This window comes from Zea mays, chromosome 7 (assembly GCF_902167145.1).
Source record: "Zea mays cultivar B73 chromosome 7, Zm-B73-REFERENCE-NAM-5.0, whole genome shotgun sequence".
Taxonomy (NCBI): Eukaryota; Viridiplantae; Streptophyta; class Magnoliopsida; order Poales; family Poaceae; genus Zea; species Zea mays.
Genome location: NC_050102.1, coordinates 13,789,852 through 13,804,151, shown reverse-complemented (window position 1 = coordinate 13,804,151; position 14,300 = coordinate 13,789,852). Strand labels below are relative to the sequence as shown.

Genomic DNA, 14,300 nt, shown 5'->3' with positions numbered 1-14,300 from the left:
GGTGCGCTCGCGCGCACCCACCGGAGCAAAATGCAACCGAGAAAGGCTGGTCCCCTTGCAAAAAAGTGCGACGAAAGCCTCCAAGCGAGTGCTAACACTCCCTTCGAGGCTCGGGGGCTACTGTCGGGGACCATAATTAGGGGTACCCTCAAGACTCCTAATTCTCAGCTGGTAACCCCCATCAGCATAAAGCTGCAAAGGCCTGATGGGTGCGATTAAGTCAGGGATCAGTCCATACGAGCGACTCGATCATGCCTCGCCCGAGCCTAGCCTCGGACAAGGGCAGCCGACCCCGGAGGATTTCCATCTCGCCCGAGGCCCCCCTCCAATGGCGGACGCATCTCCGGCTCGCTCGAGGCCCTGCCTTCGCTAAGAAGCAACCCTGACTAAATCGCCGCACCGACCGACCGAATCGCAGGAGCATTTAACGCAAAGGTGGCCTGACACCTTTATCCTGACGCGCGCCCCCCGGCAGAGCCGAAGTGACCGCCGTCACTTCACCGCTCCACTGACCGGCCTGACAAAAGGACAGCGCCGCCTGCGCCACTCCGACTGCAGTGCCACTTGACAGAGTGAGACTGGCAGGCAGTCAGGCCCTGCCAAAGGCTCCACGGGAAACTCCGCTCCGTCCGACCCAGGGCTCGGACTCGGGCTAAGTCTCGGAAGACGGCGAACTCCGCTCCGCCCGACCCAGGGCTCGGACTCGGGCTAAGTCCCGGAAGACGGCGAACTCCGCTCCGCCCGACCCAGGGCTCGGATTCGGGCTCAGCCCCAAAAGACGACGAACTCCGCTTCGCCCGACCCCAGGGCTCGGACTCCGCCCTGGCCTCTGCCGAACGACCTCCGCCTCGCCCGACCCAGGGGCTCGGACTCGGCCTCGGCCACGGAAGACAGACTCAACCTCGGCTTCGGAGGAGCCTCCGCGACGCCCAACCTAGGGCGCAGGCCAGCCACGTCAACAGGAAGCGCCATCATCACCCTACCCCGAGCCGACTCGGGTCGCAGAGAACAAGACCGGTGTCCCATTTGGCTAGCTCCGCCAGATAGGCAATGATGGCGCCCCGCATGCTCTGTGACGACGGCGGCTCTCAGCTCTCTTACGGAAGCAGGAGGACGTCAGCAAGGACACAACCGCTCCGACAGCTGTCCCTCCGCCAGGCTCCGTCGCTCCTCCGATGGCCACGACATCACACCAGCTGGGTGCCAAGATCTCTCCGGCTGCCACATTGGCATGTACTTAGGGCGCTAGCTCTCCCCCGCTAGACACGTAGCACTCTGCTACACCCCCATTGTACACCTGGATCCTCTCCTTGCGCCTATAAAAGGAAGGACCAGGGCCCTCTTAGAGAGGGTTGGCCGCACGGGGACGAGGACGAGACAGGCGCTCTCTTGGGGCCGCTCGCTTCCCTCACCCGCGTGGACGCTTGTAACCCCCTACTGCAAGCGCACCCGACCTGGGCGCGGGACGAACACGAAGGCCACGGGATTTCCACCTCTCTCACGCCCGTCTCCGGCCACCTCGCTTCCCCCCTTCGCGCTCGCCCACGCGCTCGACCCATCTGGGCTGGGGCACGCGGCACATTCACTCGTCGGCTGAGGGACCCCCCGGTCTCGAAACGCCGACAAAACCCCCCACAGGTTAAGAGCAAGTGGTCGAAGAGGAGCCGCCCTACAATGAAGCTTACGAGTTGATCTAGGTGGCTTCTCCCAGTCAGCTTTGTGGCTCCTGGAAAATAATATTTAGTTCGTTTTATTATTATCATTTATTTTGTAAGACTTCCGCTATGTAATAAGTACATTTATGATATTTATGACATTTATCTCTATACATTATGTCATTATATGTGAAGTTCTTCCTTGGCGCACGTATGAGATGCACCCGACTTTATCCTTTAAATCTGGGTGTGACAGTTCCAAAGACACCTTGTCCATTCAAAACTGCTGTCACTACCAAAATGCAGCTCTTTGTCGAGTGCCCAGCTCTTTGCCAAGAGCTATTTATTGGACACTCGGCAAACTATTCTTTGCTGAGTGTTGCGCTCGGCATAGAACGGCTCTCGGCGAAGAGAGTCTCTGTCGAGAGTCAAACTCTCAACATAAAAAGGCTCTCGGCAAAGACTTCTTTGCCGAGAGCCCAGTACTCGGCAAAAAGGGCTCTCGGCAAGCACCGTAAAAACTTTACCGAGTGATGGTGACTTTTCTTGCCGAGAGCCCAATACTTCTTTGCCGAGTGACAGTGGCGGGGCTAAAGGGTGGTTCGCATGGGCCACAAACCACCCTAGCCTGAAACCAAGTAAACTATAAGTATTATATATAAACATATTAGTTTTAAGCAGCAACTTTGTTTTATTTATTTGAGGCATCTATGAGGATGAGACAACACATCATAACAAACATGTGAAATTGAGCTCCTAGGCTTGCAATCGCATCAGATGGCTATCTAGTTCTAGACCAAGCATGCACAATGAAGCTTTCAAGCAGATCTAGCACGACTATGCCTATTACCTGTTCTAGCTAGGCTTAGTAAGACACATTGTACGTTTTTCGTTCGCGTTAAGTCACTTAGGTAGAAGAAGGTCGTGCTCACCGTAGAGGTATCATAAATTCGATCGACAACACCCGATCCGATCGATCAATTCTTATACAATTATACATACATGCAAAGTATATACAACCATTTTTTGGTTATTTTTTTTATTATTTTTTTAGATGTCAAATGACTTTTATACTTTTTTAAAAAATGTAGATGATTGTACGACCTTTTTATTTGACCATATTATATTTAGTAATTTTTTATTACATATCTATTTGTGGATTGTTGTATTTATATTATGAAAAAAAAATGGACCACCAATCACTAAAATCCTAGCTACACCGCTACTGAGTGATGGCAATAGTTCGCCGAGCTCTCTCCGCTGAGAGTCACACTCGGCAAAGAGTTTACCGAGTGTTTTCTGGATTTTGCCGCAAAGCAACTGCGTCTGGTATGCTTGGTTTGTGCCAAACTTGGTCACACATGCTTGCTCACGAGCTGACCGGAATTTGGCAAGAAAAATGAACTCAAATGCGAATCTGGAAGGAACGAAGCTTGCCAAAAAAATGCGTAAAACTTCATGCCGAATGTGGTCAGCAACACCACTTTTTCATTAATAAAAGATTGGCAGACATGTAACACACTAACGCACACCAACGCACACGTCCTGAATAGCTAATTCTTGGGTACCCGCTAATCAAAATAGACACAGTAACACACTAACGCACACCAACTAAGCGAGTAGGTAGTTACCGGCATGCATGCATATAACCTGGAAAAATCTCACATGTAAAAACTTACACCTTACAAAGAAAGAGACAGTGTGTTGCTCTTTAGACACTTGTTTCTACACAATAGAACTAGTCTCAATGACTCGCTGATTGAAAAGCTCTATTTTGGTTGGTTGATGATGAGCAAGATTATATTCTAAAACAGGACGAACAGTCATTTAATCTGACTAAACGTGTGCTCCACACATGTCCTTCCAAGATCCCAGCGCCCTTGGACCTGCATGCAAAGCTGTTGCTGTCTCTTTTCCTAAAAGAATCAGATCCATTCTAGATTTGTCAAGGGAAGATCCACGAGAATGTACCACGGCAAAGCATAGCACCGATAGGATCTTGAGAAGGACATGTCTCAGGCAAGAAGAACTAACTAACTATGGCAACGAGAGGGGAATTCTATCTGCATGAACCAGACCCAACAGTGACAGCTAGTTTGCTTTATGAACATGGTCCTAGTTCGGGCACATTTGGGAGGATATCCAGGTTTCGAACGGAGAGGTTTGTGGTATATATAGCATAGGCCATGGAAACATAGAAGTATGAGGCAAGGAAACAGTGGGAGGAAAAGGAAGAAGCTCAGGGTGAGAATCACAGTGCGGCTCTCCTCTGGCATGAAGGCGCGGCTGAGAGGCACGAACAGTTTCTGGCCTTCCCCTGCCAATGCCAAAGGAGAGCACGCACAGTTTCCAGATACTGGTGGTGTTTTCAGTGGATCGTTGTCGAGTGTGCACTAAGCGAACGAAGGTTATATATATCCATGGATGTGGTTATTATACATCTTTCTCTGCATCTTACATTTCACGCCTCCGCCATCTAGACAATGTCGTCTAACTACCTGCCACAAGAACAAGGTAAAAGTGTAACTAACACTATTTTTCAAAACCACGGTTTATAATACCACAGTTTACGAATGCTATGACACAACCATGATATATTTTACATCAGCATAATCCAACACTTGTTTAAAGATACAATATTTTGGTTGCCGTATAGGAGAGAAAGAGAAAAGGCAAGACTGTAGTCATGTGTTAGCGAAAAACTTTGGTCCAGAGTCCAGACCAAAGATTTTTTTTTAGACTTTCACTGCCATTCATTTTGTGTGATTTGTGGGTTCTGTCTATAGTGAACCGCTGAGTGATGTGATAAACTTGTATGATTATGGACTAATTTTGCAATCTTTCAAAACTTGAGTGTTGATGTCACTTGGTTGAGCACCTATGTCATATGGTTCACCAGATTTCTTGATAGAATAGCAATGATGACTATGCGACATTTGCACTGAATCATTAAAAAGTGTTTGCTTGAGCTCGAAGTTCTGGTTCTGATTGTTTGATGTTACACCTATGTAATGAAGTAAATGGTGTAGAGGCTAAGGTGGTTGTGGGTGCTTTATTTTCCTTAGTTTGTGTTTTTGTATTTCTAATGACATGCTATGCTTCGATGTCATTTTCTTCACATTAGTTATAACCAGGTCCTTTTTTTGGTGACAAGGACCAGCAAAAATCAACGTACGGTCGTGGTGTCCCTGACCCCAAGATCAGGATCTATGATGTTGGGACGAAGAAAGGAGTGGATGACTTCCCTTTTGCGTTCACATGGTAAGATCTTGTTCGGTTATTTCCATTCCATATGGATTGTAAAGAATTTAAAATTTTTAAAAAGAATTTTGACTTGTTATAGATTGAAACACATCCAATCCTGCTCGACTCAATCCATATGGATTAGCACCGAAACGAACAAGCCCTGAGTTAAGAGAAGGAGAACGTTTACAGTGAGATTCTTGAGGCTGTGCGCATTGATTGCATCAAGTACACGAGACTAAGTGTCTGGAATGGTGCCTTCCACCTTAGATCTTGTTCGTTTTGCTCTCAATACATATAGATTGAGAGTAATTGAATAGTTTAAATCCTAAACAAGTTAAAAACTTTCATAATTTTTTTAATCTTATCTAATTCACATGAGATAAGAATAACCGAACAAAACTTGTCCATCCGTTCCATTTCCTTCGTATCAACAAGATGCTTTCATGTGCTGGGGCAGTGGGGCTGATCGGCTCCAGACTGGTATGAGGAGTGCTTTCGGCAAGCCTCAGGGTACCTGTGCTTGCGTGGACATTGGTTAGGTCGTCCTTTCTGTGCGATGCAAAGGAAAGCAATGCTAATCACGCTGAAGAAGCCCTCCGTCGTGCCAAGTTTAAGTTCCCTGTCCGACAAAAGATCATCCGCAGCAGGAAGTGGTATGTGGGAAACGAAGACGCTTTCCCTGTTGAACCTAATGTCAAGTCGCAGCATTGACGAAAGGTTTGAATTTGACTTGTTTGGTTCATTGTCTTGATTTTTTCAAGGGTTTCACCAAGTTCGTGCGTGCTGAGTATCTTAAGTACAAGAGCGAGGGTAGGATTGCACCTGATGATGTCAATGCTACGGTAAAAAAATGTTGTTCCAGCTATTTATTTATTTATTTATTTATTTATTTATTTATGTGTTTCCATCATATTCTTCACATGAAGAACCGATCTCAAATAATATTTTTCTGTTTTGATTCAATTCCAATGTACAGAATATGCCAATTTATTTAATATCGGTTCATCTTTTGGCCTTTACGTTGGGAAGGCGTTCCGTGCAGTGAACATTCAAGCGTCTGCTTTGACTACATTTTTCTGCCAATTCAATTATGGGGTGTTTGGTTCCACCCGGTTAAAGACTAAAGCTTAGTCTCTACCACATCGAATATTTGAATAATAATTACAACTATTAAATATAATCTAATTATAAAACTAATTATATAGATAAAGACTAAAAGACGAGACAAATTTATTAATCATAATTAAGTATATATTTAATTATTATAATTAATATTCAAATATTTGATGTAACACCAATTAAACTTTAGTCAAGGGAACTATGCTAGAGCTATATATGTTAATGGCTATTACTTGCAGCATGCATGATCTACCTTGTGTAGCCCAGTTTTATATGGTAGTTAAATATTCTTAATAGATTTTATGAACCCTACTATATATTCCTTGTTAATAAGGCTACATCTCACTTATCTGAGTGGGCATGATTGATTTTGTTTCAAAAAACTATCATTTGTCCACTTGATGAGTCTGATCTCCAGCAGACTCTCTATTTTACTTCTCATATTGTTTTCTATTTTAAACTTAAATTTACAAAACAGTGTAATCTATAATACAAAATAATATTTTACACGGCCGTTTACACTATTTGGTGTAGATGGCGACGAGTAGAAAAAAACTCATTTTCTGACAGAACGAAGGCTGGCATGGGGATTCCTAGCGGTGGAATTTCATGTGCGCATCGCATCGTACAGTGTGCTCACTTCGCTTGTGTAAACAGTTGACAAATTTCTGTGCTAGGAGGAATTTCTCGCACCAGCACAACAACCATCTTATAAAGATTTATCACATCAATAGATATATAATTTTTGAGGAAACAAATAAGATTTAAATGATATCCTAAATACTACTATTTTATTATATAAATTTAGTCAAATTTATGATGTTTTGACTGCTGAATGTGCATTCTCCGTTCGGAAAGGGGAAAAGATGAACAACGTACAAATTCTTGTTTCAAGAATTTTTAATGCTAAACAAGCTCATCTCCCGTTTCTTTTCCAAATATCCCTACCTTCTCTTCCAATATAATCGAATAAACCGCCTATTATGAATAATCATCTAGTTCCCCCACGCTCTTGTTTACATTGCAAATCATCAATCCAAAAACTGTACGAGGGACGGGAAAATTACCGTGAATAATAACAATCATTACAAGTTTACAATATATATATATGCCAGACTTGATAATCAAAATTTCGCAATCGTAGTGTAATTAAACTACTAAAAGTTATACAAAATTCTAAAAAAAACTACAGACGTACTTTATTTTACTCTACCATTATATGAAATTTCAAATTCTAACTCATATATTGATAGATAAAAATAAAAAATATTCTATCAACTATAAAGGATTAAAAACGGTAGATTTTTTATCTATTAATATATGATGGATTAAAATTTAAATTTTGATATATTACTAAAGGAGCTGTTTGGGACCGTTTTACAAGTGAAACATTAAATCTATATCTGTTTTTTCTTTTTAAATCAGTGGCATAATTTTTATCAACTCTACTAAACTGAAGTCAGCGAAGTACCTTTTAAGGAGCTACACCAAAATAATGAATCTGGTCCTAGATTCATCAATTTAGTAAATGAAAATTGTAAATTTAGACCGTCTGACTAACCTTTTATAGATTAGAGCTATTTTTATGAATCTAATGATGCTGCAAATAGACCATAAATAATGAAGTACATCTATTTTTTTAGAATTCTTAGTAACTCTTGTTAGTTTGATTGCACGATAATTGCATGAAAAATTTAATTATACCATTGTCAATACTAAGAAGTTTTTGCTAATACTAAACCAATAGTAAGAACATTTGAACTGTCTCGGTTTAGACATCATTGTAGAATGTACCCCGTATCAGGTTTCGTCTCTCTGATATAGCAGGGTGAGAATTACAAAAGGCAATACAACATGATAATTACTGTTCCCACGGTTATACATCGCAAATTGGGAACAAATAATTTATCTTATGTCATTCATCTATCCTATCATCGAAGTCTTTGGCTTGTTACTTTGGGATGTAGGATAACTATCTTTGTTGTGTGTGGATACTTCACACGATCATGAGTGAAAAAACAGCTTGAACCAGTTGGTACAAAAAGCCCAAGTCTAAAGGATGACAATGTTCATGAACTTCCTCTTAGCAAAAGCCAACCACCACTTGTTTGGAAAGCCATTAGCTCTGTATGCACAGTTGAGCAATCTTCCACTTGTTTCCTCCCTTATCTGCTTCAAATAATTCCTCAACAATTCTGCATTCAGACACAGAATGCACAATCGTCAATTTATCACTGGAATCCATGGGTACATTCGTTTTGCAGACTTAATCAGTCCTACTATGACAACGGACATAATTAAGTGAAAATAATAATTAGCATATTACTTTTATACATAGAAAAGACTAGTCTTGAAAAAAACATGTGCATACAATTGTAGACGAAAATGTATACCTGCTTCCTCCTGGGACTGGGGAAGAGTGAAAAGTCCAGGGAAAGGAAACCCTGGTTCCCCAGGTACAGGAACTTTCTCCAATCCTAGATTAATGATTGCTTTAGTCCCAACAGCTAGTGTCCGACAACCTTCTAGTCTTTTTAAGGCAATATTGATATAAAACGTCAGATAGATCAATAACTTGTCTGCTGAGCTTTTCACATGGAAATTTTTGAAGAAAACATTGGCTCGAAAGAAAGTTATGGCTTCATCAACAATGTCCGCTTTATCTGTATAGCATGGACACAAATAAGAATTTCAGTATGATCTTATAGTGGCGGAAGTACATTGAAATCTGTGTAGCCACGATACCAGGGTCAGAGGCTGGTGCCGGGCCCTTGATATGAGTTTTCAGTGGAAGCAAAGGACAGCTGCAAGCTTTTGTGATCCCATCATCATCAGCGAAACTAGAGTGGTAAACCTGGCCATTCAATTCATGCATTTATTACTAGTAACTTGCTCGCGCTTTGCGCGAGTTTTTTTAAACGATACATTTAGACAGTTGAATTAATGTGTTAAACTGGATAGCAACTCAAATTAGAGAATTTGAGGCTTACATAACATTCTTCTAAGTATTATATGAACATGAATCAAATAATTTCATGGATAGGGCCAAATATGGATAATAAACAACATATAAATCGAAGTTCACATTATGTCAATAGTAATCAAAGCATTTTATTGATTAGGAGAAAGATGGACAGTAAACAACATAAAAACCAGAGTGCACGTAAACTTCAAATGCCGAAGTCCAGCATTGATGCAACATTGCATCACAATTTAATAAATAAAACTTTAGCTCAGACTCGTAAGACAAGAACAGAAAGCAAGGAAGCTACCATAGTCAATTGGAACCATACATAGATTTGTAGCAGTAATGAAATATTGAAGTTTACAAATGTAGCAACATGAGGAGCTTAGAGGTTATATTACTGTGTACATATATTCGTAGCAGTAATGAAATGTTGAAGTTTCAAAACGTAGCAGCATTGATGAACAGAGCGTGCATCTCTAGAATCGTATTCAAAATACAGAATCTTATTCAGTTTGCATGTCGTCATTACTACTTTTCCTGCTTGTCACCCGGCGTCGTTTGAGGGAGGAGGGGATGGGCTCCTGAGGGCTAGTTTGGGAGCCAAAGGGTAATTAACCCAGAAAAAGTACCAAAGGGGGAGATTTCCTTGTCACTTTACTTCCTTGTCAGAAAATACCTCCATGAGAGAATTACCCGGGTTTGTTTGGTCACCGGACATTCCCTGGGATAATTAACCGAGAACCTGGCAACAGCGCCTCACACCGCTACCAGCATACAAAGAAATATATTGCACAAGGGACATGCAGGGAGCTGTCTGCTCCATTACAGCATGGAATCAAAAATGTTTGTCACCAAGTCATTCATATTAACTAGAGAAAAACAAGGAAAATTCAAAAAAAGTATGATCATAATCAAGAAAAAACTCCATCTCCATTTATGTATCCAGATAGATAATTTTTCATGTTCCAACTAATACCGATCAAGCTAATTTAGTACTCCAAATCACAAAAAAATCATCTTCATACATGCATTGTCAAGGGCGGTATTACCCAAGGTAGGAGGACCTCGGCTACGTAGATCGTAGCCTTGACCCGTGGTTGCCGGCAGGGTTATGCCCCCACGCCGAGCTACCCGTCGACAGGAGAAGTTCTCCTGGTCGCCGGTTTAGAGAAGAGAGGAAGAGACTTGATAGGTAATTCTTGATTGCTTCCCAAGTGCCACCATACATGGCTATATATAGCCGGTGGCTTACACAAATGGAGAAGGTTCTCCTTGATTGAAGATCTAATCAAAATAGGAAGGATACTAATCAGCTAGCTACTTTCTCTCCTAGCCAATCTCCTTCTATGTTTGCTGCATGCACAATCAATCAGGCGGTCGCCTTCTATGTTTGCTGCATGCGCAATCAATCAGATGGCTACTTTCCATCCTAGCCACTCACCTGCTGCGCATGTGCCTTTGCTGCCTGCTCAGCTCGGCGCACATCGCGGGCTCTCCTACGCCTGGCGTATGTGTGGCCATACATGACATCTCTCCGCTCCTCAAGAAGCAGCTCGTCCTCGAGCTGAAAGGTTGGGAATTTGTCGGTGAAAGTGTCCATGTCCTCCCAAGTCGCAGATGCAGGCGACTGATCTTTCCACTGCACCAGCACCTGGCGTACACCGCGGTTGAGCCGGGTTCGGATGGCCCTAGCTGGCTCCAAGGTGACTGCCCCATGGTGAAGTGGGGGTAGTGGCGGTGTAACCTACGGTGGTGTGTCGTGATACTTTTTGAGGACGCCCACATGAAACACGTCGTGGATGCGAGCGCGGGCTGGAAGCTCGAGGCAGACAGCGACCTCGTTGATGAGTTCCAGCACACGGTAGGGCCCATAGAACCGGGGCTTCAGCTTGCCGGTGGAGTCAGTGGTGAGGGAGGCAGGGGAGCGGTGTCGGAGACGGAGCAGCACCCATTCGCCCACCTGATACGTGACGGCGCGGTGTCCCTGGTCATAATACTTCTTCTGGATAGCCTGTGCCTGTTCCAGCCGATGGCGGACATCAGCGAGGAACTCTTCGCGCTCCTCCATGGTTCTAGCCACTGCCGCAACACGTGTGTCCCCCGGTTCATAGGACCAGATGGACGGAGGCTCACGCCCGTAGACGATCTTGAAAGGCATGTCGCGGAGAGAGCTCTGGTAGGCGGTGTTGAAGACGTACTCCGCCCATGGGAGCCATTGGAGCCACTGGCGAGGCCGATCGCTCGTTAGGCACCGCAGGTACATGATGATTACCCTGTTCGCCGACTCGGACTGGCCGTCCGACTGAGGGTGGAAAGCCGACGTCATGTGGAGACTGGTCCCCATCAACCGCATGATCTCCTTCCAGAACTTGGAGGTGAACACGACGTCGCGGTCCGACACCAAGGACTGCGGCACCCCATGAAGGCGTACAATCTCTGTGAAGAATGCATGAGCCACGGACTCTGCTGAGTAGGGGTGTGCCAGTGGAATAAAGTGGCAGTACTTGCTGAATCTGTCCACCACCGTCAAGATGACGGACTTGCCACGCACTCGGGGCAGGGCTTCGACGAAGTCCAGCGCCACATCCGTCCAGACTCCCTGCGGAATTGGTAGGGGAAAGAGGAGTCCGGCCGGGTGTAGGTGCTCTGACTTGTGGCGCTGGCAGGTAGGGCACTCCCGGACATAATCTTGGACCACCTGCTTCATGTTAGGGAAATGGAAGTCACGTCGAAGGCGGTGTAGCGTGCGCTGGACCCCTTCGTGGCCCTCGGCATGCACAGCTGCGAGCAGTTCATGGAGCAGCGGTGAAGAAGGGGGTAGGTAGAGCCGGCCCGCGTACTGGACCATCCCGTCAACCACCTCCCACGGCGCGCGCTTGGTGCCGGCCTGCACCTCGTCACGAATGGCAGTGAGTGCTGGATCGGTGAGCTGTGCCTGACGAAGACGGTCCAGGACGTCGAAACGCGGTGCCGAGAGGGCCAGCAGCGCCAAATCGTCCGGCGTGTCGCGGCGGGAGAGGGCATCCACCACCACATTGGTTGACCCCGGCTTATATTCGACGGAGAAATCGAAGCCCGGGAGCTTGCCGACCCAATGATGCTGCGGAAGCGTCGCGAGCCGCTGGTCCAGCAGGTACTTGAGGCTGTAGTGGTCGGTTTTGGCGATGAACCGGCGTCCCCAAAGGTACGGCCTCCAGTGTCGGACCGCTAGGACGAGGCCGATGAGCTCACGTTCGTAAGCCGCCAGCGCTTGATGACGGGGTGCGACAGCCCGGCTGAAGAACGCGATGGGGTGGCCCCCCTGGACCATCACCGTGCCAAAACTGTGGGACGATGCGTCGCACTCAACGACGAATGGCTTGGAGAAGTCCGGCATGGTGAGGACGGGGGCCGAGGTGACCGCGTCCTTGAGGGCGACAAACGCCTCCGCGGCTCCTGCGCTCCAAGAGAATCCATCCTTCTTCAACAAGGCCGTCAATGGCGCTGCCACGGTACCGTAGTGGTGGACGAACTTCCGGTAATAGCCCGTCAGTCCGAGGAAACCCCGTACCGCCCGTGCGGATCGCGGCGTGGGCCAGTCCCGGATGGCCTGGACTTTGGTCGGATCCATGGCGACGCCCGCCTCGGAGATGACGTGGCCAAGGTAGCCGACCTTCGTCGCGCCGAACGCACACTTGGTGCGTTTTAGGAACAGCTGGTTGCGTTGGAGCTCCTCGAGGACGGCGCGGAGGTGTCGAAGGTGTTCTCCCCAGCTCTTACTGTAGATCAAAATGTCGTCAAAGAACACAAGAACAAATCGACGAAGAAACGGTCGCAGCACGTCATTCATCAAAGCCTGGAACGTAGCTGGGGCGTTGCACAGCCCGAACGGCATCACCAGGAACTCGTAGAGGCCGTCGTGGGTGCAGAAGGCCGTCATGTGGATGTCCCCCGGGCGCATCCGGACCTGGTGGTAGCCCGAGCGTAGGTCGAGCTTGGTGAAGAACTTCGCGCCATGGAGTTCGTCCAGCAACTCGTCCACCGCCGGAATCGGAAACGCATCCTTGACGGTGAGCGCGTTCAGCGCCCTGTAGTCGACGCAGAATCGCCAGGAGCCGTCCGGCTTCTTGACGAGAAGTACTGGTGAGGAGAACGCCGAGTCGCTGCGTCAGACAATGCCTTGCTTGATCATGGCGGCGCACTGCCGCTCGAGCTCGTCTTTGTGTGCCGCCGGGTATCGGTACGGGCGGACCGCCACAAGCAGCGCTCCCGGTTTGAGGATGATGCGGTGGTCACGGGAGCGCTTGGGTGGAAGACCGCATGGCTCGGTGAAGACGTGGCTGAGGGAGTGAAGGAGGGCGTCGAGGAGGGGCTCCTGGGCTGGCTGGAGCTGTAGTGTCGGCGTCGGTGGCGCCGTGACTGCACGGGTCAGACTTCCCGTCAAAACGGGGAAAATCCCACTTCTGGAACCTGGGGGGCCGATCCGGTTCACGAGGAGGCTCCATGCGATTGCCGCCACCAACGCCAGATGACGAGGATGCCTTGTCCTTCAAGGAAGCCATCTCGATCTTCATCTCCTTGATCTCCATCTTGAGCTCCGAATGCCAGGATTTCATCATCTCCATGAGGTCGGCCATGGAGGGCTCCGGCATGGTGTTGGAGTGACCGGTGGAAGTGGTGGAGGCTGAGGGCGAGGGTGGGGTTGAGGGCTGTTTAGTGGCTGCGGTGGTGGAAGTTGATGGTTGTGAAGAAGACGAGGATCGTCGGCTTCGTGATACCAGGTTGTCAAGGGCGGTATTGCCCAAGGTAGGAGGACCTCGGCTACGTAGATCGTAGCCTTGACCCGTGGTTGCCGGCAGGGTTATGCCCCCACGCCGAGCTACCCGTCGACAGGAGAAGTTCTCCTGGTTGCCGGTTTAGAGAAGAGAGGAAGAGACTTGATAGGTAATTCTTGATTGCTTCCCAAGTGCCACCATACATGGCTATATATAGCCGGTGGCTTACACAAATGGAGAAGGTTCTCCTTGATTGAAGATCTAATCAAAATAGGAAGGATACTAATCAGCTAGCTACTTTCTCTCCTAGCCAATCTCCTTCTATGTTTGCTGCATGCACAATCAATCAGGCGGTCGCCTTCTATGTTTGCTGCATGCGCAATCAATCAGATGGCTACTTTCCATCCTAGCCACTCACCTGCTGCGCATGTGCCTTTGCTGCCTGCTCAGCTCAGCGCACATCGCGGGCTCTCCTACGCCTGGCGTATGCGTATGTGTGGCCGTACATGACATGCATCAAGATAGATAACTTAAAGCGTCATAATTTAATTCTCCAAA

General features: G+C 46.8%; 1 protein-coding gene and 1 pseudogene across 1 annotated transcript; one reads left to right on the top strand and one right to left on the bottom strand.

The window, feature by feature from the left end:
* The first annotated feature begins 3,857 nt into the window (after nucleotides 1-3,857).
* Nucleotides 3,858-5,896, top strand: LOC103633733 (60S ribosomal protein L10-like; annotated as a pseudogene).
* A 1,883-nt stretch (nucleotides 5,897-7,779) lies between these two features.
* LOC103632067 (actin-related protein 2/3 complex subunit 3) lies at nucleotides 7,780-10,588 on the bottom strand. Its single transcript, XM_023300678.1, has 4 exons — nucleotides 10,430-10,588; nucleotides 8,766-8,874; nucleotides 8,414-8,683; nucleotides 7,780-8,215 (listed from the first exon to the last, which is right to left on the bottom strand). Exons 1-4 carry the CDS (start codon nucleotides 10,586-10,588, stop codon nucleotides 8,073-8,075), a joined length of 681 nt encoding a protein of 226 aa, XP_023156446.1. The 3' UTR covers nucleotides 7,780-8,072.
* Between the last annotated feature and the right edge of the window lie 3,712 nt (nucleotides 10,589-14,300).